The following is a 23,174-nucleotide window of genomic DNA, read 5'->3' as shown; positions in this document are numbered from 1 at the left end:
GAACAAAAAAGTAAAACCAAAATTGGGCCATATGTGAATTGAGCTCTTAAAATATAATTTGTGATACTGTTTCTAAAAACCTTGTCTTTTATAAAGGGCATAATCAGATGGATCGTGACTCATGGTTCAACCAATGAATAATTTAATAAATAATCACCTTTATTTAGAACTGGGTAAAGTTAAAACCCATGATTGATGTGTAATTGCTTCATCTTAATTGTTCTAGTCACAAAAATACTTTAAAAATATTGAGCATACAATTAAAACAACAGGAACGAATGGTAGCATTTTAAAAACCATAATGCCAAATACTTTTTAAAGTGTTGGAAAATATAAATTCTTAACAAGCATGTGCTGACATGCATACAGGTGTGGTAGAAACATCTTAACGTTTTTAACTCAGTTAAATTGATTGCCAGTAAAACATTCCACTATCAAACCTTAACCAGCAGAGTATACCAACCCACATTCTAGATGACGATACACACCGTGAGATTTCAAGGAATCATGAAAATAAAGGAATGTATAAAATCAACAACAGTAAGATCAACATGCTGAATGAAACTACCAAATAGTTAATGTGCTCAGAGTGAAATGCAATCTGAAACTGCCCCAAATATGTTTTATAAAGTTATAGGACTGTCATGTGTGTGTGTGTACTAGGGATGTTCCAGATGTTTTTAATTAAGCGGAAACAATTCGAACATCTGGCCTAGACACAACATTTCGGATTATCTGAATTTTTGTTGGTTTTGGATCGATAAATTCAAGAAACATGGCACCACGGGAAATGATGGCACAGGAAATGACCTTACTTTCCTGCTTCTGCCAAAAGTGGCGTTGGGATGATGTCACTTCTGTTAGCACGAAGACCTGTTACATTATTACATGTAAATCATCTGAAAATACCTGTATTCAAAATTATCTTAAATCGGCCTTAAAATTTAAAAATGTGGAATCCAAATCTTTTTTTTTCAAATCCAAAACCCATCCCAAGTGTGCGGTGCCTGTGATTAGAGGTACGGTTATGCTGTTTACGCATTGACGTGCATCAGGACTATGGAGATACAGGTGGGCAAGCAACGGTGGTGCTGACTACACCGCCACCTTGTGTGCTGCAGCAGCTGCAGCCTTATGTATGGCTATGTGGGAAATTGTTTGTACGTGTGTGTGTGTATGTGCAGTCTATTTGTGTTCGTAGCACCACATCAAATAAAATCACTTCCAACAACACATGTTCATAAATACAGGACAACAAACACTGTAAAAACATACAGTGCACAGTTACACTCACCAATTGCTTCATGTGAATCTTATCACAAAAAAGTACCCTGTGTAACTCTTTAAAATGTATACAAATAAAGAAATCCAACCGGAAAGAAATATCAACACATCAAAAAATAAAGAAAGGTAATTCAAATACCATTTTAAGAGATTGGATCTCACAAATATCTCACCCCACTAATGTTCGATATATACACACACACCGCAAGAGAGGCGGTACAGTATCATGTTATATAAGGCTATCTGACAAAGGCCAAGACAATTGCACAACCAGAATAACACGCACTTTTGCCGCAGGCAATTGGTCAATAGCGCTTATTTACATATAACAAGAATACAAAAATACTTTAAATGTAGTGAAAAATATTATTTAACTGGTACTCATTGCACTGTGGCCTTTCAGCAGTGTGTCCCGAAGGTGACTGAGGGTAGGGTTCACTTCATCACAAGAGAGTGGGAGAGTAGAGATGTAATTCTAAAAATCACCTATATTGTGATACAATCAAACAAGATGATGGTGCAGCAATACAATTATTTTCTCACATCACTGCCGGCCTGGCCACACTTTGTGCCACCACACGTGATCTGCTGCTCATGTAGACTGTGGCGTTTCCATTTCAACTATCATGCCAGCCACGCCAGGAGACCAATAGAATTGGTGACATCTACTAGATTGCAGTTCCAGTACGTGTATTACACCTCAGGAGCATCCCTAAAATGTCACACTAAAAATTTGAGCAGCGATCATCATCTCCCTATTGGTCCGAATTCAGTTGTAGTTGTACCGATATATTAAGAGATTAAAATATGTTCTCCCTAAAAACCAAAGAGATTGAGGACGAGCAACATGCCACCAAAAATCAGCAAAACAAAATCTGTTTTCCAAAATGCAAGCTTCATGGCAAACTTACAATATATATTGGAAACTCATCCCAATACTATCGATGTACGAGTCATCTGTTTATTTATTTTATACTTGAATACCCAAAGTAGTAAGGATATGTACACAACTGCACCCATGGGCGCCGGAGGGGCCCAGGTTCTGGGCTATGAAGAGAGGGGTGGGAAACTTGACAGAGGGCCCAACTTCCTTGCTTGCACCAGGGCTGATGGGAATCACTCACGACTTACTCTCTCACCAAAGGTGCTACTTTCTCAACAGATGCCACCTCCCGCACTGACCTTACACTGAACACTGCAGGTGGATTTGAGTCTACCAATGTTACCCAATGTTTAAGTCACATATCCGTGCGGTCTGCTTTATCTGGGTTTCGAAGGTGAGCGGTGGTGCAGTTGTTGCGCGCATAGCACTACGAACCTGGCAACCAGAGCTCTTGTTTCCAGCCACGACTCACATCGCTGGCGAGTGACCCACCTCGCGAACACGCACTGACCGGCATGGTGAAGTATGGTGAAATAATTCCCACAACCGTCACAGCAAGGGAAGGCCTTCGTCAAGGAGTGGAGACAAAGGGTAACAATTTATGATTATTTCATGTGTTTTGAAAGGAAGTCTTCTCATGTAGCATATTTTGTCAGAAAAATGTACGATTGTTAATCAACAAATGACAATTAAAACAACCCCATAGCTAAAAAACTGATTTAAAAAATATATACATAATAAACAATGACTACAAACACCTTTAAATCGAAGATTGTGGTGACTCACTCTACTGAAAATATGAAATTACTATGCTGGCCAGAAGATGTGATCTATTTATCAGAAGCACAAAAAAATTTGATGTAACAATAAAGAAAACAATTAACTCGCAGCCTTTGTATTGCCAGGTACGGTCTCTTTTCCAATCAATTTCACGCTTACGGAGATAATTCCAGCCAATTAGAGATGTATTATCGTGCCTGGATGCCCTCCTCCAGCCGGTGGACCCCAGCAAGCAAGTAGGCCTCAGTGAGTCTCCAAGAATGTGAACACTGATGCATTGGCCAATAACACCTTGATATATAGAGGACTGCAGAAGTTTGCAGGGGTGGAGGGGATTTGGTGCCAGGTGCACTGCCTGTCGGCAGCCATCCCCGCTTGTCTGCGGTTCTTCCTCGCGCCTCTCAAGTCGTTCCCTTCGAGAGCGAGCGATTACCGTGCGGCAGCGGAGCATTACGAGGTTGAGATTGAGGGAGATTTCCTGACGGTTGCTTCGTCTCATGCGGTGATGCCAGTAGCAACAACGACCAGAATCAAATTGGAAAAGAGACAACAGAAAATGCCCCCCCCCCATTGGATTTGAGGAATGTGCCATCACATCCAAATCAACATACTGCTAGAAACAAACAGCCCAAAACGGTTGCATTGGATGGGGTGGCACTTTGGTTAACTTCGAGAAATATGATCTTTTTTGCTGACACACGCCACACACACGCGCGCGCGCGCAGAAAAAAAGAACACGAAATTCGGTTATTTAAAAAAAACAGTAAATAAAGAAGAGCGGCCGGAAGAAAAATAATCCCGACCGGCAGGATTTGAGGTACTTTAAGGATCGCACTTAAACTTTACCGGACGACTGCACCGCAAATCGCGAGCGCAATGACAATAATAAAAAATATATATAAACTGGAAACCATTTCTAGTTTTCCGTGATTTGAAACGCGATGGTTAAACAGTACAGCAGTATTCAAATATCAAATATCCCGTGACGCTGGAGGGGTAATTGTACACCCCCCCCCCGCCCAAAAAAATATAACTAAGAAGAAATGAAACAGTAGATCAGCGTAGGTAATTTTTTTGTACGCAGAAAATAAACCTTAGTGCATGGAGTTTGACGATAAGCACTCGTGTGAAAAATAACGTTTTTTTTCCAAAGCGTAACTAAAGCTATTTATTTATCAAAATTTAGTTAATTTAAACTGGCCTCGATAATGCGTTTTAACATTTGAAAAGGTTTCGATAAAAATGATGGCACTAAACTATTTAATTTATTTAATTTGTGTTTTACGGTAAACAAGGGAAACGTTTTGTTTAGAATAAAAGTAATTTGATGGTTGTCCTGGGGGGAAAAAAAAAACTAAAACTGGATAACCCACATATTCGTTTTAAAGGACAACCCTTGCTTGCTTGCTTCATTGGAGTACTTTAACAATCATCTTGATACAGTTATTATCGTATCATCGCCCCACAGATGGCCGCACAACGAACTTATCAATTAATTGTTTTCATCCACTTAATCCACCTTTACTTTGAACAAGAGTCCGACTTTCCTGACAAGAAAAATTGCGTGGGTTATCACGTTTTTTTGTTTCTCTTACACCCACCCAACCCCCTTTCATTTGCGCGGTTGCCTCGTGTCGGCGAAGCCACGTGCGAGCATCCTGCTGCATCTTGCGCGTCCGTGCCGACAAGGAGGTCCCAACGAGGGGTTTGGAGAGGTTCAAAGCAAGTGTTTTTTCCCCCCATGGCCTCCTGCGAGGAGTGGCCACTAGACCTAGTGGTAACGACAAAGACAATGGCATCACTGGGCAACTGGGGACTACAGGAGCCTTTGAAATTGAAATCGGGTTTCTCCCCCCCTCCACCTTCACTCGCATGGGCCAGTGAGGGTGAAATTAATCTAAGCAATACATGTACAGGGTATACATATCGGTATTACCATCCATCGTTAAGGAATTATAATAAGACAGCAGTTTGAGCGAAGTTGAAAAAACAACTAAGATAAAGCCAAAGATACTCCATATAATCTTGATTTGAAGCTTTCGTGACTGCAGGAATCCATACTCTTTGGTTCTTTCGGTAAAGTCACGTAGGTAGAAAAATCATAGATCACGACGTTTTTTTCTTGCTGTGGCTGTCCCACCTGATGACGATTGCTTGTGTTGCGATCGAAACGTTGTGATCTATAATTGATCTACCTACGTGACTTTACCGAAAGAAGCAAAGAGTATATACTCCATATAGTCTTTGAACAGATTGTCGGGGCAAGTGCTCTTCACAAGAACCTTTGAGGCCGGCACGGCGGACGAGTTGATGTTTAAACACCGAACTAGGTACTCATTTAACGCTGAGTTGTTGGACATGAGCGGGAATCAATCTCGATAAAACTACACACACACGTATTTGGTGGTGTGAATCGTCGATGTGCCCGCCATGGCTTTGGTGACAAACACCACATTGAGTTTTGAGTCCTGGCTGGGTATTTGCCAGCATCTTGGCTCTGATTGTTCCGAACACGTATCTTACGCGCTGCTGAAGATCATTCAAGATTTCAGGTTTTAAAAATGTGAGGTATGGGAGGAGCGGGCCTTCCAACATTTCAACCACGCATTTCGAACTGCCGTCTATGTATAATCACGTAATGATGGCAACATTAATGGACACGCATTATTGTCATCTTATTTGATCTATTTTGTCGTTTACTCTGCCTGAAACTCCCCCTCGTCCAAATTTGTGATACCAATGCACAGTGTGAGTGTACGCCAGGCTGACAATGCTTTACCATGGCCACCAATAACAGGCCATCTCGTACGAACATAAACATGCAATTGTGAATTAACGAAGAGAATGAGATGAAATAAGAGTGCAGCAGAATTTGCAACTATGCCACATCTTTCTGTCCTATTTTTAATTTTTATATGTAGCTATTGTTTGCAGACGCGACGTTGCCACAAATGAAAGCTCAACAAAAATGTCGAGGGAAAAGCCAGAGGACCCGGAGAGAAATCCACACGACTGCAGGGAGAGAGAGACATGCAAACTCCAAATATGCAGGCATCAGGGTCGGGATCAAACCCACAACCTCTTGTACACCAGGCGAGGTAGTTAACATCTCGCCACCGTGGCGCCCTGACAAAGTGTTGATGCCCAAAACGTTACGTTATCTTGTACAAACGTACTCTCCAGATTAGAAGGCGCACCTTTACCCCCTGTATTATAAAGCTAAAGTAGTTGGTTGCGTCTTATAATCCAGTAGGTGCGTGTATGCCCAGATTTGTATAACTTTATTGACACCGGGCACAATTTTGGGGTGCGTCTTACTTTTTGGAACATCTTATAAATCAGGAGAATGTGGTATTTTATGATCCATTTTTTGTTTTGCGTGAGGTCAAGCGGTAGTTTTACGCCAAAATTCTCGTAATTAACCCTCCATCACTTGCCACAATTGTCAGGCTTAAACAGATATTATTTATACGTTGCCAATATATTGATCAAATTCTGACCAATAAAGCTCCTTTTCACCGGTGGCATAAGACTGTTCTCAACTGGATTCAACGTCAGCGTACGATGGGGAGAAGTACGTCTCGCAATAATATTATCTTCATGGCCGTGTTATCAACGACGATGGCTGTGAAGCATTCTCAAATCCGCGCCTCTCCGTCACTGCGAACGCTAAATCCCTGCAGTCTTACGCGAAAGCAACAAACGGTCGCCAACTTTTTTGCCCGAACGTAAAGTGTCCTCACATGGCGATCATTCAGGGCGCGGAGCAGCCACAGAGTGGGATCGTAAACATCCTCCACCGCTAGGCCGCAACGTCAGCGTTGCCACCTGCCCTGGTTTATCCAGGATCGTGGTCTTATTGAGGTAGCTCTCCTGCCAAATCACATAGTCCTTCCATGACGTTATTTGCGTAATAATATAACAACACACCACCGAAGATAATACAATTACAAGTAGGTCTCCCCTCTTACAGTATTGAGAGATATTATTATTCCCATGATGTGTCCTGTTTTTTTTTTGGTACCTAAGAGGTGGAAAGCATTGGAATGGTTTCCACGAGTCTGGCAACCAAGGGGAAGACCTCAGAGCAGATGATGGGAGGGTTGGGATGCTGTTAGGGCAGGTCGTCTCGGATGTCGCGCGCCTACTGTGCAGCAGCCGCGGAATCTGCTCGAGAGAGTAGAAAGGGTTGGCGAGGTTTCGTGGCATAAAAGGCCTTGGCCATGACAACACCTCGATCAGTCATGATCAGAGGGGGCAACCCTTACGGGATTTCGCATCAACCACCCCCTTCCTGTGCCCAACATCTCCACGCGGAGCTCGCCTCCTCGTCTCCCGTCAGGGCCTATCCGCGTCTCGCCGGTCGCGGTACGCAAGCAGGGCCGCTTGCTGGCACGTCGCCGGGTCACAGCGGCCGGCCCGGCCTGGAGGCCCCTGCGGCCCTGGCATCCCCGCTATGCCGAACCTGCCTGGAGGCCCTGCGGGGCCTGGGCTGCCATCCTTGGCCTGCCCGGGGCTGCCCGGTGTGCCTGCAGAGAAAGCACGTGATTTTGCAAAATTACTTTTTTTTTTTGGGCACACACAATCTGTTGCATGTATCGCATGTATGGTGAGCTTAAGAATCGATTTTTCTGAATCAATACATTATTATGCCCCTAAAAGGTACACTCTGGTGGTCTCTGTTTGTATCATTATTAACATCTATTTGTCAATCAATTGCTGAATGAATACCCCGCACGTTCTGTAAGTCGTGAGAATTTTTTAAATCATACTTGAACACGCTGGTAATGGGAACTGGTCTTGAGCCACCTCTCTTCACCAACCCTCACTGACCAGCGTGAAGTATGGTCAAACAACCCCCCATGACTAACACGGCTTACGGAAGGAGGCCTTCATCCAGCAGCGGATTGACAAAGGGAGGTACATTATTCATCATCATCATTATTATTATATACATTTTACACAAATTCACAATTGACTCGCTGAGTAAAATCGTGTCTATCGCACCTGGTTGTCCTGGAACTCCGCGTTCCCCTTTGATCGCGATTCCAGGGTCCCCTCGCTGACCCTTGGGGCCCCTATCGCCTGCGATCGCCAGCACACAGCACGTGCCCGGGGGGGGGGGGGGGGGGGTACGAGAGTGCCGTTTGCAGGTCTCACTTTGGGCAGGGGGTAAAAGTCAAACACTGCGTGCCAACGATGGCATTTCTACCTGGGTTATTTCAATGTTAAGTAATGAACTAATCGTGATATTGTAGAACCTCGATATTGTTATTAAGTCATGATAGAAGTGTTATAACAACATTTTTTCCAGCAATTAAATGGCACTGACATATAGTTGTGAAATTGATCGGAAAATTGTCATTTATTGCTTAATCATTGCCTCTGAAATATTAGTACTATCACAACAATGCTATTTACTTATGAAGGCCTCATGAAATCGTGGGGGGAGGGGTGGGTGGGGTCCTGTATTGGGTTGTTTGGTGCATGTGCTGGCAGCTTCTTCAGATTCTAAAGAAACTCGCAGTGCACTTCTTCAATTCCTCCCAGCACGGGGAGCGAAACGTCCGACATCGTGCCGAACAACACCAGGTGCAGCCCGAAAGCAAACGTCGAAGAGCAAGGCTCGTTGGTAACATCAGCAATGGGAATCATCGGTTCTAGATTTAAAGCTTTCGTGACTGCAAGGATTCATATTCTTAGGTTTTTTTCGGTAAAGTCACGTAGGTAAAAAATGTAAATTAATAAAAGTAAAATTAAACAAAATAAAAAAATCACGACGTTACGGAAGCAACACAAGCCTCCGTCTTCAGGTGGAACCGTCACAGCCACGACAGCTGTATCAAGTAAATGAGAGATCTCTCAAATGAGAGATCTCTCATTTACTTGAATGAGAGATCTCTCATTTACTTGATACAGCTGTCGTGGCTGTGACGGTTCAATCTGAAGACGGAGGCTTGTGTTGCTTCCGAAACGTCCTGATTTTTTTATTTTGTTTTATTTTAATTTTATTAATTTACATTTGTTACCTACGTGACTTTACCGAAAAAAAACCTAAGGGAATCATCGGCATTGCGGAGGGACATAGTGCGGACGACACCTACCTTGAGGACCCTGTATGCCGGGAGAGCCCTGGGACCCCATTAATCCCTGTGGACCTGGTTCCCCGAGCATGCCAGGTCGACCGGGCGTGCCATCCCTTCCTGGTGGGCCAGGAGGCCCTGGTCTCCCCGGGGATGTGACGATGGCTGCAGGCGACTGGATGTGTGCCATCACCCTCGTGAGTCGATCTGCAGCAGCAGTGGCAGCATCACGAGCGCACGATAGAACAGGGACACATGATTAAACCAGGCGATCAGGTGTAGGGATGCATAACGTCCAACATCAGGTTCAGGATTGGAACGCAGTCAATGTAATCGTGAACTATCATCATCGTCAGCTGTAATCTAACGACTGCAAGATGAAGAAGGACTCTCTAAGCCGTCGCCATTGCTCATGGTCACGTGATAATGCACCTCGTTTGTACACAAGGAGCTGATCCCATCACGTCAGTTCCTCTCGGATGGGTTGCCTCCTTTGACTGCCACTCCATCGTCATTCTCGACCACCGGCCGTCATCTCATCTAGCACCGTGTCCTGCCCAAGGCCACTTACTTTTTCTAACATTACAACTCGCTTTTGCAGTATGATGCGTGCGTGTGTTAACCTTTTGGTTTCTCGGGGTAATTACAAGCATGCACCTCTTCAGGTGCCTTTGCAAAATTTAAATCGGTGCATATTTCTTACAAGGACACTGCCAAAGAAGATGCAACAAAATCTTCAAAGTGCTGATCACATGAACAGCCCTTTATTTCTCTGGTCAAGCATCACAGTTGCAATACTTTTGATGGAGGCTCCTGCCCATTAATTGATTGTTAAAGGTTTTTTTTATTCACAAGTTGTGGAGCATAGGCCAGATTTTCACGAAGTAGCCAGAAACAGAGATCGGCGCACACAGTAGGCATGCAATGATTCCCTCCCTCCCAGTGATTCGATTAACTACGATGATACGGCGTAGAGATTCGATTCAAGAATAATCAGAAAAAAACATTTCTAGGCCACTTTTTCTTCTTGGTTCTTTCAGTAAAGTCACGTAGAAGGGAAATAATAGAATAAAAAATATATATATATAATTGTATTATTTCCCTTCTACGTGACATTACCAAAAGAACCAAGAAGATGAATCCCTGCAGTCACGAAAACTTTAAATCGAAATTCGACGCCACTTCTCTACGTACCTTCTAATATCCTAGTGACCTCTTCTCTTATCAGACGCTTCATCTCGTCAAGGGGAAAAGCGTCGCCCTGGTGAAATATTCAAAATGTAAAACAAGAGAGACAGTGAGTACATTCACATAACGATAGCCTCGGCCATGCAATGATCATATTGGAGGAATAGTACAATGCTGGTTATCTGACCATCACACATCCGCCCAGACCAATTAACCACACACGCCCGAATGCAGTGCTGCATTTTGGCGTGGTGTAACTGTTATTTTATACAGGTGTTCACATATCTCATCTTTTCACATATCTGCCTGTACCTCAGTCTCAGGTGAGATGTTGACTCCCTCGCCTGGTATACAGGAGTTCGTGGGTTCGATCCCGAAGCTGACGCCTGCTGCTGTATATTTGGATTTTGCGTGTTCTAACCGTGGTCTCGTAGATTTTCCTCTGGGTCCTTCGGTTTTTCCTTTCAAATTTAAAATCAATGTGCGTTTAGATTATTTGGCTATACATTTTCACATGATAAGCCACTTTGTTGAGCTATCATTTGTGATAGCTAGGTTGCTTCTGAAACAGAGCTATATTTTACCAAGTAAGGCCCACAAGAGTTATACAGCTCAGTGAGCCTTACCTGGTAAAATAAAAAATAGTTTAGTTGATAGTTTTAGAGTCGCATGTGTGACGTCGTACTGAAAAAGGAAAGGTTGGTGTTAACACACCAAACCAGCTTCTCGTTTTTAAGGCTGAGCTTATCTAGGAGAGTCCCAAGTCATGTTTAAATGCCAGTTTCCACTGGCATTGTGGGTGGTTGGAAAATATACTTGGGTTTATGGGATTGTAGGATGGTGCAGTGACCACTATGCCACCGCTCTCCTCCAACATGCTGAGACGACGTCGATATCCATTTAAGCCTGAGAGACCAAATTAGTGTGCTGTGAGCACATATATAGGCCAGTACCATGCACGGCTGCATTTGTCTCCCAAGTGATGATATTCACACCACACACACACTGCACCGGGTACTCATTGAAACTCGAGTAGACCAAGATTAGGCCCAGGACCGGTTCAGATGTCACTTGCCACAGATTTTAGCCATGGCCACGAATTTAACTTAAATTACTACTAACTACCCTGCCACCACTCCCCACAGCCACACCCACAAGAGGCTAAATCCTCCACATAGCCTACAGAGGCCGTCGAAGCAAATGCTGTGAGCAAACACCTATTAAGGTCGGCACAGTACAGGAAGGTGGTGGTGTGGTTGGAACCCCACCTGGCTGCCACACACATAAACCACGTAAACCGCACGCCAACAAACAAGGAAAACGGCAGGAGGAGGAAGCAATACGATGAAAGTATACATAATCTATAATAGAAGTTTGTGGGTTCGATCGCGTGAATATGAATGTGTTGTTAAACCTGCCACCACCCGATACAGCCAATTAGTAAGGTTTGTCCCGAAAACAAAACATCTAAATTCGTTACTAGTTCAGCACACCGGTGCGTTGGAGAGTAAACCCACAACATTTACGATTCGAGTACAGTGACGTTTCGCCAGTAAATTACAACCAGCATCATCAGGTGGACAGCCAGAGTTGTGGAGAAATCCTCCTGCTTCGGTGTTAAATAGAGGGATAGATGTGATGTCTTCACTTGTCAGGCAATCAGGTGCTAAGGCCAGAGAGGGGGATGATGCATGCAAATAAAAAAATGAATATCGATGACCGGTTGGGTTATTATGAAATAATAAATAATAATTTCGATTTAAAGCTTTCGTGACTTGCAGGGATTCATCTTCTTGGTTCTTTCGGTAAAGTCACGTAGAATGGAAATAATAAAATAATAAAAATAAAACATAATAAAATAATTCTCACGACGTTTCGGCCACAACGCAAGCAGCCGTCCTCAGGTGGAGAACAGGTCTGTCGAGAAGACAGAGTCTGAATATAAATGTGTTCTCGACAGACCTGTTCTCCACCTGAGGATGGCTGCTTGCGTTGTGGCCGAAACGTCGTGAGAATTTTTTCATTATGTTCTATTTTTATTATTTTATTATTTCCATTCTACGTGACTTTACCGAAAGAACCAAGAAAATAAATAAAAAATTCACGTATATTCAAAATGAGTAAGAAAACAAAGAGGCTTCACCTTGGGTCCATGCGGCCCGATGGGCCCCATCAGCCCCGGCAGGCCGGGTGAGCCCCTCTCGCCGGGGATGCCGTACGGCCCCATCGGTCCGGTGATGCCCTTCACCCCTGGGGGCCCCGGCTCGCCAGATCGGCCCTTGTCTCCCTGTAGGCCCTGGTCGCCCTGAATCCCGGGCTCCCCCTGGAAGAGAAGGCCCCCAATATGGGACACAGAGAGCAATCGATTACACGAATGAGTGGCTTTGACACTTGATTTAATCGACAATACATTTGTACAATTTAATAAAAATGAAGCAATGTATCCATGTTCTTGTCTTTTGGTGGAAGGAGGGTGGAGTGGGGAGGGGAGTGTTTTAGTTTTAATAAAGCAACAGGGCTACAATTGCATTTTTTATGTTGTGAGTCATCCCACGGCATCCGCGGTGGTAGCCGAGTGGAGAAGTCCACTCGTTCCACCACGATATGCTCGTTGTATTGGGTAGTCACCAGTGATACGCGCCTGATGGTTTGCACCTCAACACAATGTCACAGTTTGGTGAGTACTTGAACATCCGTTTATGGCGAAAGTATCCACTCCTTCTTGGTGTTGTTCTACTCCGCCTGATGTTCCGACACGTTGCCGTGATATCATGACGATTACCGCGATCAATTTCGCATCACTTTTGTAATAGTGTTACTAATCGGTATTGTTTTGTTTTCATGCTTTGCTGATTTTCTTCAACAGCATTCCATTAATCGTAAGCTTGCCGTAAGTCTTACAATCATTCTAACTTGTTCGATATACATTGCTTATAACGCACGTTGCCAACGACACCTTATATAGATGGACAAAGGATAGCGTCAGATCACTGCCAAGCAACCGTTTTCTCTACAGAATGCTTCTTTGCGCACTTTCCACACGGACCTAATACAAAATGCATCATTGCTTTAGTCGTCCAAGTGTTCTGAAATGCTGCCATCGTTGAATGTTTTATCTTGAAGACGTTATTGCTGGTGCCGAGTGGATGTATAAACACTCACGCGTTCTCCCTTCTGCCCACGGTCTCCCTTCCCCCCAGGCTGGCCCTGTAACAAGAAAATGCGTACGTAAGTGGAAATCCGTTCTGTATCTACCACGTAAAAGTATATCTTAGTCATGGGCCAATTGGATTTCAGATCAGTATTATCCAGCTGCAGCATGTATTTCAGTAAGCAAATCTATGAACAGCTTTTGGCTTTCTGAGTCTCATCAGGCTTGTTAAAATAAATACTGTTGGGTTACCAGATGTTATTGGCAAGAGCTCTCCATCTAAACAATGGGGGCCTTTTCTGTATAAAAAAATAGAGATTCTCTTATAATAAAAAAAGACAATAATTTATTTATCCATGAAAGACTCGCTAAACCTCAAGAATCTTTTTCAGAATGATCCATTACTGGGATATTTGTCCAACTTTACTCATGAGTATATTTTACATCGAACAAAACCGGAGAACATGAAAAAAAAGGATAACACTCAAAGTTCCACACAAATGGGTGTTCGGACACACTTGCTGTACTGCCATCTCCTAGCCACCTCACAGCACCCTTTCCTCCAAAGTGCTGGATTACGGGGCATTCACTACCGCATGTATGTATCTATGTTGAACTTCTTTCGCACCGTACGTAGCCCATCGTACTAATCGGAGGTGTGGGGGAAGAACAACAAACTAAATACAAAAAGCAATTCTAAACAAATACATTTTAAATCTAGACTTAAAAATGCATAGCTCCAGTGGCTTCCTAAAATCGGAAGAGCATTCCAGACGGCCGCAGAAGGGCACATGAAAGCGGGCAATGCGGTGACCATCTTTCTTCGATGGATAGCCAAGCGTGGAAGCCGAGCCGTGTTTCTCTATACGCCAGATGTATGTATGTTGAACTTCTGAGTGATGCTATGAAACCTGTAAACCTGTAACCATATTACAGGTTTACAGGTTTCACACCATCGCGTCGCTTACGGTTTCATTACAAACGACAACACTCTGCTTATTCCCACCTCGCTTTCAATCTCCCGCGTTCACACTCACCTCTCTACCCGGCTCCCCAGCTCTCCCCACAGGTCCCTTAAAAGAGAGAGCGAGACACGCAGATTAAACACGTTTTTCTTTGAAAGAATAGTCGCTGCCCGCCCTCGCCTCCCCCCACACATCGCCCACTTCCCCGATCCCCCGACTTCTCCCCACAGTTTATTTCTTTAGCGGCGAACTAATAGAAATGCAGACTGCGTACACAGCCTTTGATTGCGATACCATAATTATGGGGCAATTTTATCAGGCACTAAAATGGGCATCCCACCATAGGCCCCGGGGGTCCTCTTGATCCTGAGAATCCAACGTCTCCCACGGAGCCCTGGTCTCCCTTCGCGCCCTGGTTAGAGAAGAGAGGCAGAGAGAGAGGTCACCACAATCAACAGCGTCTACCCCGACGTCATGTAACGAAAAGCTTTGTAATTTACCCTCAATGTTAACCCAATTGTGCTATCGGCGTCACGCCACGACATGAAGAATCCACTCAGATCTCTCGCAGAGAAGTGGCATCGTTTGTGTAAAAGGACAAAGGCCCCGTGGAAGCAGATATGACAGAGCTACCTCTGAGATTCCTTCAAGGGACCGCAGGTCCACACAGTAGAAGGCAGAACTTTGCCACGCGATCTGCATATGATCGTAATGTTTGTCACACGGTAGTCAAAGCGGTATAGCCTCACAGCTGGCATATGACTGAATCAAGTGCAAAACCAAATTTAATCTGAGTTTTCTTTCGTGCAATAATTGGTAACCGGGCTAAGACCATCACCTCACTACACTTAATGTTCATTCATAAGCAGATGCCTGAGTGCTATGACCCCTAGATCATGCAGCCCACTCATTTTACATATTTCATTAAGACATCAATTAATATGACCACTGATCCATCCCAACCCCTGCCAATATCTCATTATAACTGACCTGCAAATAGTTGCTCACAGGGTCTGCATGACTGTTAGCAATGCACGGATACGTTAATTTGTTTTTATTCGAGCCGATATTTAGTTCTAGATTTGAAGCTTTCGTGACTGCAAGGATTCATACTCTTAGTTCTTTCGGTAAAGTCATGTAGGTAAAAATATGAAATTAAAATTAATAAAAAATAACATAATAAATAAAATAATAATAAAAATCACTATTATTTTATTTTTTATTAATTTTAATTTCATTTTTTACCTACGTGACTTTACCGAAAGAACTAAGAGTACGATATTTAGTTGACCAATATTTTTTCTGTCATGAATCCAGGGCCCCTTGAGTTGCTTTGAGCCCAAATCATTCGCTCGGTTTGCTTGGGCCTAGCACCGCCACTGGTGAGCAGAACTCACAGCTTCTCCTGGAAGTCCTCGGAGGCCGTGATGCCCTGGAGGTCCCAGGCGACCCTAGCGCAGGCAAGCGGGAGGAGACAAAGAAGACACAGGGAAGGTTAACGGATCAACTGGCACACAGTGAAAGCTCCATCACATACAGCCAGCGGGAATGGTCGTCGGTGTCATATTAATGCAGGGCCTTCAGGGGCCGTAGTTCAGGGCCTTTAATTTTGAGGGTCCCCCCCAAAAATCTTAATCCCACGTTATACCAGCAGAAACGCAATATTACATTTCTCTGATAAATCCTAAAGGTAATCTAGTAACAAAAGCCATATAAACATCGTGTGCATTACTACCAACCATTTGCCAAACATTAAACTAGTTTTGTTCGTTTAAAATTAGGATTCACACTTAAATATTGGAACTGAAATAACCCCGTTGAATAGTAGTGGAGGGTTGGCATCATTGGGCATGGGTAGTGGTAAAACGTTGAAGGGAAAGATCTGAATAGATGTTGAGGAGGCCCTGATACCACAACAATGTAACTGCGTGAGAAAATAATTTGATGTGATTTGCTTCAACCTTAAAATCGTCAAGTTTGACGCCTGCAATGAAACGCACGTATCATCGAGCGGTGCGCCCAGCAACACATTTAGCTGGAAGCAAATTAGTACTGATAACTTCGTACGATAGTTTCTGATGTGTTAATAATTTTAATCTGGATGATAAAAAAGCGACAGAAAGTTCTATGGCGTGCAAGAGCCGCCTAAATATTTCACGAGGGCAGGGGGCGAATTCCTATTTTGCGCCCCGCCCCCCCCCCCAGTGTGCCGTGAGAGGTAAGTGTCAACTTCTAGTCGTTGGGTGCATCACTACGCCCCCAATCACATGAGTGGCACAACATCACGGCCACCACATCCGGCGCCACTACCAACTATGTGCGTATACACGCTGCATGGGGCAGGACGCCGGTGGTATTTTACAGGGTGGCTGCTGTTGTGTTGTACTGTACTGCACTCACCGGTTCTCCGATGGGCCCCGGGGGTCCCTGTGGCCCAGGGAGACCTGGGCTCCCCTGGGAAATAAAGTCCAAGAATTAACAAGAAATTATGTGCGGTGTTAAAAATAATAATAAAAATATAAATTTCGATTTAAAGCTTTCGCGACTGCAGGGATTCATCTTATTGGTTCTTTTATTTTTATTATTTTATTATTTCCATTCTACGTGACTTTACCGAAAGAACCAAGAAAATAAAAATATATATTGGTTTATAGCCTAGGCAACGCATTACCCTGGCTAAGTCAGTTCAGTTTCCTTTGTCTGACCAGGTAGGGGCCCAATGAGGCTGAAATTTTAATTTGCACAGGTATAGGTGCTCGTGGGGGTGCGGACGTTGTGGAAACTCACGTCAATCCCTTGAATGCCATCCCTCCCAGGGAGCCCAGACGGGCCCTCTTCACCCTGGGGCACACGGGCAATGTGTTGGTTCTGTAATTACTGCTTACACACGCGCAGCATCATCATCACGGGCCACAATCGATCCACTGTCTTGCGATGTAAATTTGCATCCATCTCCCGCGCACAAACTTGAGTTCGTTGCTCTAACTCCACGGGACACGTGCTTCCCTCCTTTGGCTGCCGCTCCGTGCTCAGTCTCGACCACCGGCTATCATCCCTTCTAAGGGACTTGCCCTGCCCAAGCCCAGTTACTTTTCCCGCCGGTCGATACATTGCGACAAAATTTACACTGAACGTGGTGGATCCCGTCAGATCTCTGGAGCAAAGCAAAATGTTGACTTTCGTTCGTAGTGGATGTAAGGCTGCCTGGGAACATCAGGCATTATCGTCTTGGGCTGCAAGGTGCCCAGAAGATGACAGTGCACCAGTGGTTGCCTGATTTCTTCCCACAAACCAAACACTTGTTCAGGAGAGGCAGACCTCTCTTGAACAGGAGTTCTGAGGCTTCCATAAACAACCGAAATGAATTAATATTATTTGCAATTAAAATTAATGTGACAAGTGCTGATATACCTTTGGCCCAGGTGGACCTGGTTCTCCAGTAAATCCTTTAAAACCCTACACACACACAGAACACAAAGATTCCCTGTTTAACCGGCATAGACTGTTGGGGTAAGCACTGTTAGCAAGCACCTATTGCGGCCGGCACAACGCACGAGAGGGTGGTGTGGCCAGCACCATGGCTACTTGACTTCGTTTCTCCAGTGCTGATGTTTACACACCAATACAATTACAAATTTAAGGCTGAGTTGACCTTGGAGAGGCCCAGAACAGGTTCCAATACTACTTGCCACTGGCGTTATGAATGTCTGACCAAATTTTGTTATCGCCATTCGCCTAAATGCAACATGAGCATGTCAGCGACGTCAATAGAAAGATATAACTTCTTACACGTGATTTGATGCGTAAAAGCAATGATATCAATCAATATTTTTCTACTTTCATGCGGCATATGAAAACAAACTGATACAACGTGTCTTAGGTTTGTTAATGCATTCAGAAGTAACTTTATGCATCGCATCCGTACCTCTTGTGTAAGTGTGTAAAGGGCAGTGGTGGGGTACGTGATGGACAGACCGCACTTCACCACATTCACGACAGACAGGGGCGACTCTTTTCTTTTCCCTTTGTGAACAAAATATCCGCCTGCCGTGCGTAGTTCAAAGGTCAGTAAGAGCAGCCCGGTTGCATTCTACGCAAGCTGAAAGCGGCTAATTCCCACGTCGGAATTACCAATGAATCAATACAGTAAAACCTTGGATTGCGAGCATAATTCGTTCTGGAAACGTGTTTGTAATCCAAAGCACTCGTATATCAAAGCACTCGTATATCAGTTGTGATCACGTGACGCTCGGCCGACAAAGCGTATACACGTACTACTCGTATTGCAAGACCTCGCTCGTTTATCAAATTAATATTTACTTCTAATTTTTGCTCGTCTTGTAAAACACTCCCAGACCAAGTTACTCGCAATCCAAGGTTTTACTGTATATTGTTACGCCCATAAAAATATCAATATCCCTGCCCACAACACTGAATCAAAGTGCATGGGGAAAGTAATACATCTGTGATGAAGTAAGATGCGAGAAAAACAAGCGGGCAGACAGGAGAGTTTTGTAGGGAGGCCAGACAGAACGGGATCATGTTTCACAATTACCATGGGCCCCTCTACTCCATCGAATGCCACCAGACCCGGCTCCCCCTTCATGCCCTGATCAACAAAAACAAAACCAGAAAAAAATATTTTAGCTTCAATACATATATAACGCACCAAAGCAATACAATTTTCAAAGTGAATTTTTTTTTTTAATTAGCAATAATATATTTGGCTTAATTTTTCTCGGACAGCGTGTGAAAGGAAAAATATTGTTACAAAATGTTATCATTATCATTAGCCATGATTAATCCACTGCTGGATGGAGGCCTCCTCAAGACATTGCCATCTCTCATCTCTCACCATCCTGCGGTGTAATAATCGAGCGATTGACTGCAAATGAGCTGATTTTATAGCTAACAAATTACACGTAAAGTCAAAATACTTCTGTTACCCTCAATGCTAATTTGTGCAAACTGATCAGTATTTATATTATTGGTTCTTTCGGTAAAGTCACGTAGAGAAGAAATAATAAAATAATAAAAATACAAATAAAACATAATAAGATAAAATTCTCACGACGTTTCGGCCACAACGCAAGCAGCCGTCCTCGGGTGAAGAACAGAGCTGTCGGAAAGACAGCGTCCTTAGGACATCCTTAGGACGCTGTCTTTCCGACAGCCCTGTTCTTCACCTGAGGACGGCTGCTTGCGTTGTGACCGAAACGTCGTGAGAATTTTATCTTATTATGTTTTATTTTTATTATTTCCCTTCTACGTGACTTTACCGAAAGAACCAAGAATATGAATCACTGCAGTCACGAAAGCTTTAAATCGAAGAATAAAGATCAGTATTTGTCCATTGATATATCGGTAACGTTACAAGCTCCACTTCATTGAAGTCAAACGTCGACATTAGCGACATGTCAACGTCAGATTGCCGGTTTGCGGTCTGGGATCGAGGGCCTAACCTTTTCACCAGATTGTCCATCTCTGCCGTTTCTTCCATCCACCCCAGACAGGCCCTACAACAACAATAACAAGACAACCACAGGAATTGAAAACGAAGCATTCACAAAAATATCTTGGAGTTGTTGAGCGAAATTGTTATCACTCTCAATTGAAAACAAATTTTAAGCACCCCTCTTTGAAAACGCTTTTAAGACTGTTTGCTCAGAGAAACAATTACAACTTTGAACATGCCGCTGATGTCTGCAAGACGTCTTACCGAACACGATCCCTGAAACGTGTAGCTGCCCCTCCGATGCCCCGTGAAGAGCGATTTTATAAAGAATGCCTGCTTGCTGATTTTTTTTGTTAGCTTGTAAAAGTCACATTCTTGAATGAGCCTGTGAACCTTGTTGTGACATTACCCAAAATATCCAGACACCGCCGGTTCTTTCTCCAAGGTGAGTTGATTGCCAGGCCGCATGTGGTGGTGGGGCAAGTTTGACTAGTCCCACCTTTTCTAAAATGTCTGGCAGAACGTGGAGGAGAAGGCCAACTACACTGTTATACAAAAGCTCGCTGCTCAGTCTGCCAGGGAAAGCGATAAGTGGCAGCTATCACAAGAAGGAAATCAAGCATTAGTGTGTGTGAATTAAGATAACGCGAGCGGCATTAAAGACTCACAGGTGGTCCTGGCAGGCCCATAGAACCAGGAAGCCCAGCCTCTCCTGGTTCTCCCTAGACAAGGCCCAACCCCCATAGTCAAATAATTCGGTGAAATCGCACACAAACAGAGACAGGCACAGATAAGGGCAGAGATCCACTGTTTAGCCTTAATATTGAGTGCATTCACATCTATGCTCTAAATACAAAAATCTACTTTGGCAGTTACTTGCAAAAATGGTGGCCGCTTTGTTGAATGAAGTTACACTCCCTGCAGTGCTTTAGCGTGCACTCAAACTAAACAAATACTCCTCGCTTGCCAGCCGCGGATCTCTCCGCGCCACTCGAGTAACAAAACGCAGCCTGGGTTTTTTCTCGTGGTTCGGCACGGAATAAATGAGCCTTTTCACTCCGCGAAAGACACTATTCCGTTCTTCCTTCAGCGGTACAATCCGGAGCAGCAAGCGGCGCCATGCGTTTTAGGCCTCGCTAGCTTCTGCCCTGAGCAGCCTCTTTTTCATTGGAAGCAACCGTCACGTCAATATTTATTTTAAAAATGTAATTGTACATATTTTACCGGACAGACCGGGCCGCGTAATGTCTCACCTTTATGCCGGGTGGTCCTATTAATCCTGGGGAGCCGACTTCTCCAAGCATTCCCTGCAGGTAGAGACAAGCAGCCATTACAATGTTTTATGATGATTATTATGATACATGGGTCTACCAATCCACTGCTGGGTGACGGGCCTCCACATGCTGTGTCGGTTATGGGAGCTGTTTGGCCATGATTCAACAAGCTAGGCAGTGCTGTAAGGCTAGGATGGGGAGCACAGGACTGATTTAGATATCGCATGCCACGGATGTTAACCATGGCTGTGAAACTAACTCAGGTTCTGGTTCACGGGGCAGTGCGCTATCCACTATGCCACCGCTCCGTCCCATTGTAACACTATACTTATCCCTAACAGTAATTATTAGATCACTGAATATGAAAAAAACATGTATAATAAGCTGCAGCTACTTCGGTCAATGGCAGGACCCTCCTGACAAAGAGTCTTGAGACTCCGTGAGGCTTTCCTATGTAAACAACAAGCGTATTGAAAAAAAAATGCTCAGAATCAGCAACGAATATGGTCACTGCATCGCGCGCTTTCAGATACACTTGTGCGGCCACCTGGAATGCTCTTCCTTCCCATATTAGGAAGCCACTGGAGGCTATGCACTTTGAAATATAGCTTGAAAACTAATTTCTTGAGAAATTGAGTTTCGTGTTTAGTTTGTTGTTCTTCCCCCACACCTGCAATTGGTACGGTTGGCTACGTACGGTACGAAAGAAGTTCAACATACGTACAACAGTTGGAGCCAGAATAACATTCACTGTCACTTGGATTGGTCATGTTGACAACGGCATGCATAGATCCACATTCATGTTATCGAGGTCATGAAGCCAGCACTCAGAAACATGTTTGGGAAAGTCACCGAAAGAACCAAGAAGATGAATCCCTGCAGTCACGAAAGCTTTAAATCGAAAAATGTTTGGGAAATTATTACTTTATATATTTCTTACCAACAAATAAGGAGATAATTGAGCAACCGGTTTAGAATTTAGAGGATGTCCTTTTGCCCGCTTCTTTGCGGGCAAAAACGTAATGGTTAAATGAAAAAGAGTTCAGACTCAGACAAAGACGTCAAGGACCATTGAGCGAACAGCTCTTATACAAGGACAGCCACAGCCCAAGGCCCTAAAGTTGTGTTTGATATGTTTACTCACTTGAGAACCGATGACGCTGGGCTCAGGAAAGTACCCAGGTAACCCTGGGAGACCCTTCACACACAGGACGCATGCAGACACACGCGCACGCGCAAACAAATACACGCGCAAAAAACACATACTCACAATCGCACAGACGCGCACGCATATACACAAGCACAAACACACCCAGGGCACACGCGCACACAAATGCACGCGCGTAACCAAGCCGAAACGCATATACGCCCGCGTGCACACGCACATAAACGCGCATGAACGCACACAAGTACGCACAATCATACATGCGCACAGGTACAGACACAACAACTCGTGTACATACGCGCCAACGCACACGTTCAGATAAACGCACACATGCACACACGTGCACAGTCGTTACCATTTGTAAAACTTCAAACTTTTCCATGATTACAAAGGATCATGTATGCTGGGTAAGATACGCTTGTATGTAAGTGCCACTTTAAATATAGAACCTCTCTGTGAAACATGTATATTAAAAGCCGCCCGCTCCATTTCAATGCTTTTGAAAGAAAATAAAAGCACAAGAAATGGAAAAATTAAATTATACTACACTTCCTGGCACGATTATCCAAACTGTACAAATGATGAGAAGCGAAATACACAATTGTTTTGTTGAAATAAAACTCACCCTTTCCCCTTTGTCACCCGCAGGGCCTGTCAACCCCCTCTCTCCTTTGCTGCCCTGAAATTATAAAACAATTATACAATTAATCATAATGATTTACAGCCCTTGGTCAATCCACTGCTGGATAAAGGCCTCCCCATGCCGTGTCAGTCATGGGGGTTGTTTGACCATACTTCACCACGCTGGTCGGTACACATTGGTGAAATGGCAGGAGTCCAGGACCAGATGAAATCATCGCAAGCCACTGATGTTAGCCGTGACCGGAATTTGAACTCGGGTGACCGGGATCATAGCTTGGCGTGAGACCCACTATGCACCAAAAAA

The 23,174-nt window shown here is 44.1% G+C and overlaps 1 protein-coding gene across 3 annotated transcripts in view; it reads right to left on the bottom strand.

Annotated features, from left to right (window-relative positions):
* Positions 1–14: 14 nt before the first annotated feature.
* Positions 15–23,174, bottom strand: part of LOC133352843 (collagen alpha-1(XXII) chain-like) — a 158,644-nt gene continuing 135,484 nt past the window's right edge. For all 3 annotated transcript variants that reach the window (XM_061568796.1, XM_061568797.1, XM_061568798.1), the window contains 18 exons: positions 22,854–22,907; positions 22,208–22,261; positions 21,043–21,096; positions 20,458–20,511; positions 19,797–19,850; positions 18,890–18,943; positions 17,746–17,790; positions 17,122–17,175; positions 16,735–16,788; positions 15,732–15,785; positions 14,675–14,746; positions 14,407–14,442; positions 13,381–13,425; positions 12,362–12,541; positions 10,225–10,291; positions 9,052–9,237; positions 7,955–8,032; positions 15–7,476 (listed from right to left, as the gene is read on the bottom strand). In XM_061568796.1, coding sequence (XP_061424780.1) covers positions 7,286–7,476; positions 7,955–8,032; positions 9,052–9,237; positions 10,225–10,291; positions 12,362–12,541; positions 13,381–13,425; positions 14,407–14,442; positions 14,675–14,746; positions 15,732–15,785; positions 16,735–16,788; positions 17,122–17,175; positions 17,746–17,790; positions 18,890–18,943; positions 19,797–19,850; positions 20,458–20,511; positions 21,043–21,096; positions 22,208–22,261; positions 22,854–22,907 — 1,386 coding nt within the window. In that variant the 3' untranslated portion in view covers positions 15–7,285. The remainder of the gene's footprint in view (positions 7,477–7,954; positions 8,033–9,051; positions 9,238–10,224; positions 10,292–12,361; positions 12,542–13,380; positions 13,426–14,406; positions 14,443–14,674; positions 14,747–15,731; positions 15,786–16,734; positions 16,789–17,121; positions 17,176–17,745; positions 17,791–18,889; positions 18,944–19,796; positions 19,851–20,457; positions 20,512–21,042; positions 21,097–22,207; positions 22,262–22,853; positions 22,908–23,174) is intronic.

The sequence above is a fragment of the Lethenteron reissneri genome, chromosome 42 (genome assembly GCF_015708825.2).
Source record: "Lethenteron reissneri isolate LAM-NWPU_2019-01 chromosome 42, ASM1570882v1, whole genome shotgun sequence".
Classification (NCBI taxonomy): domain Eukaryota; kingdom Metazoa; phylum Chordata; class Hyperoartia; order Petromyzontiformes; family Petromyzontidae; genus Lethenteron; species Lethenteron reissneri.
Note: the sequence above shows the minus strand (reverse complement) of the source record. Positions and strands in the feature narration are given on the sequence as shown.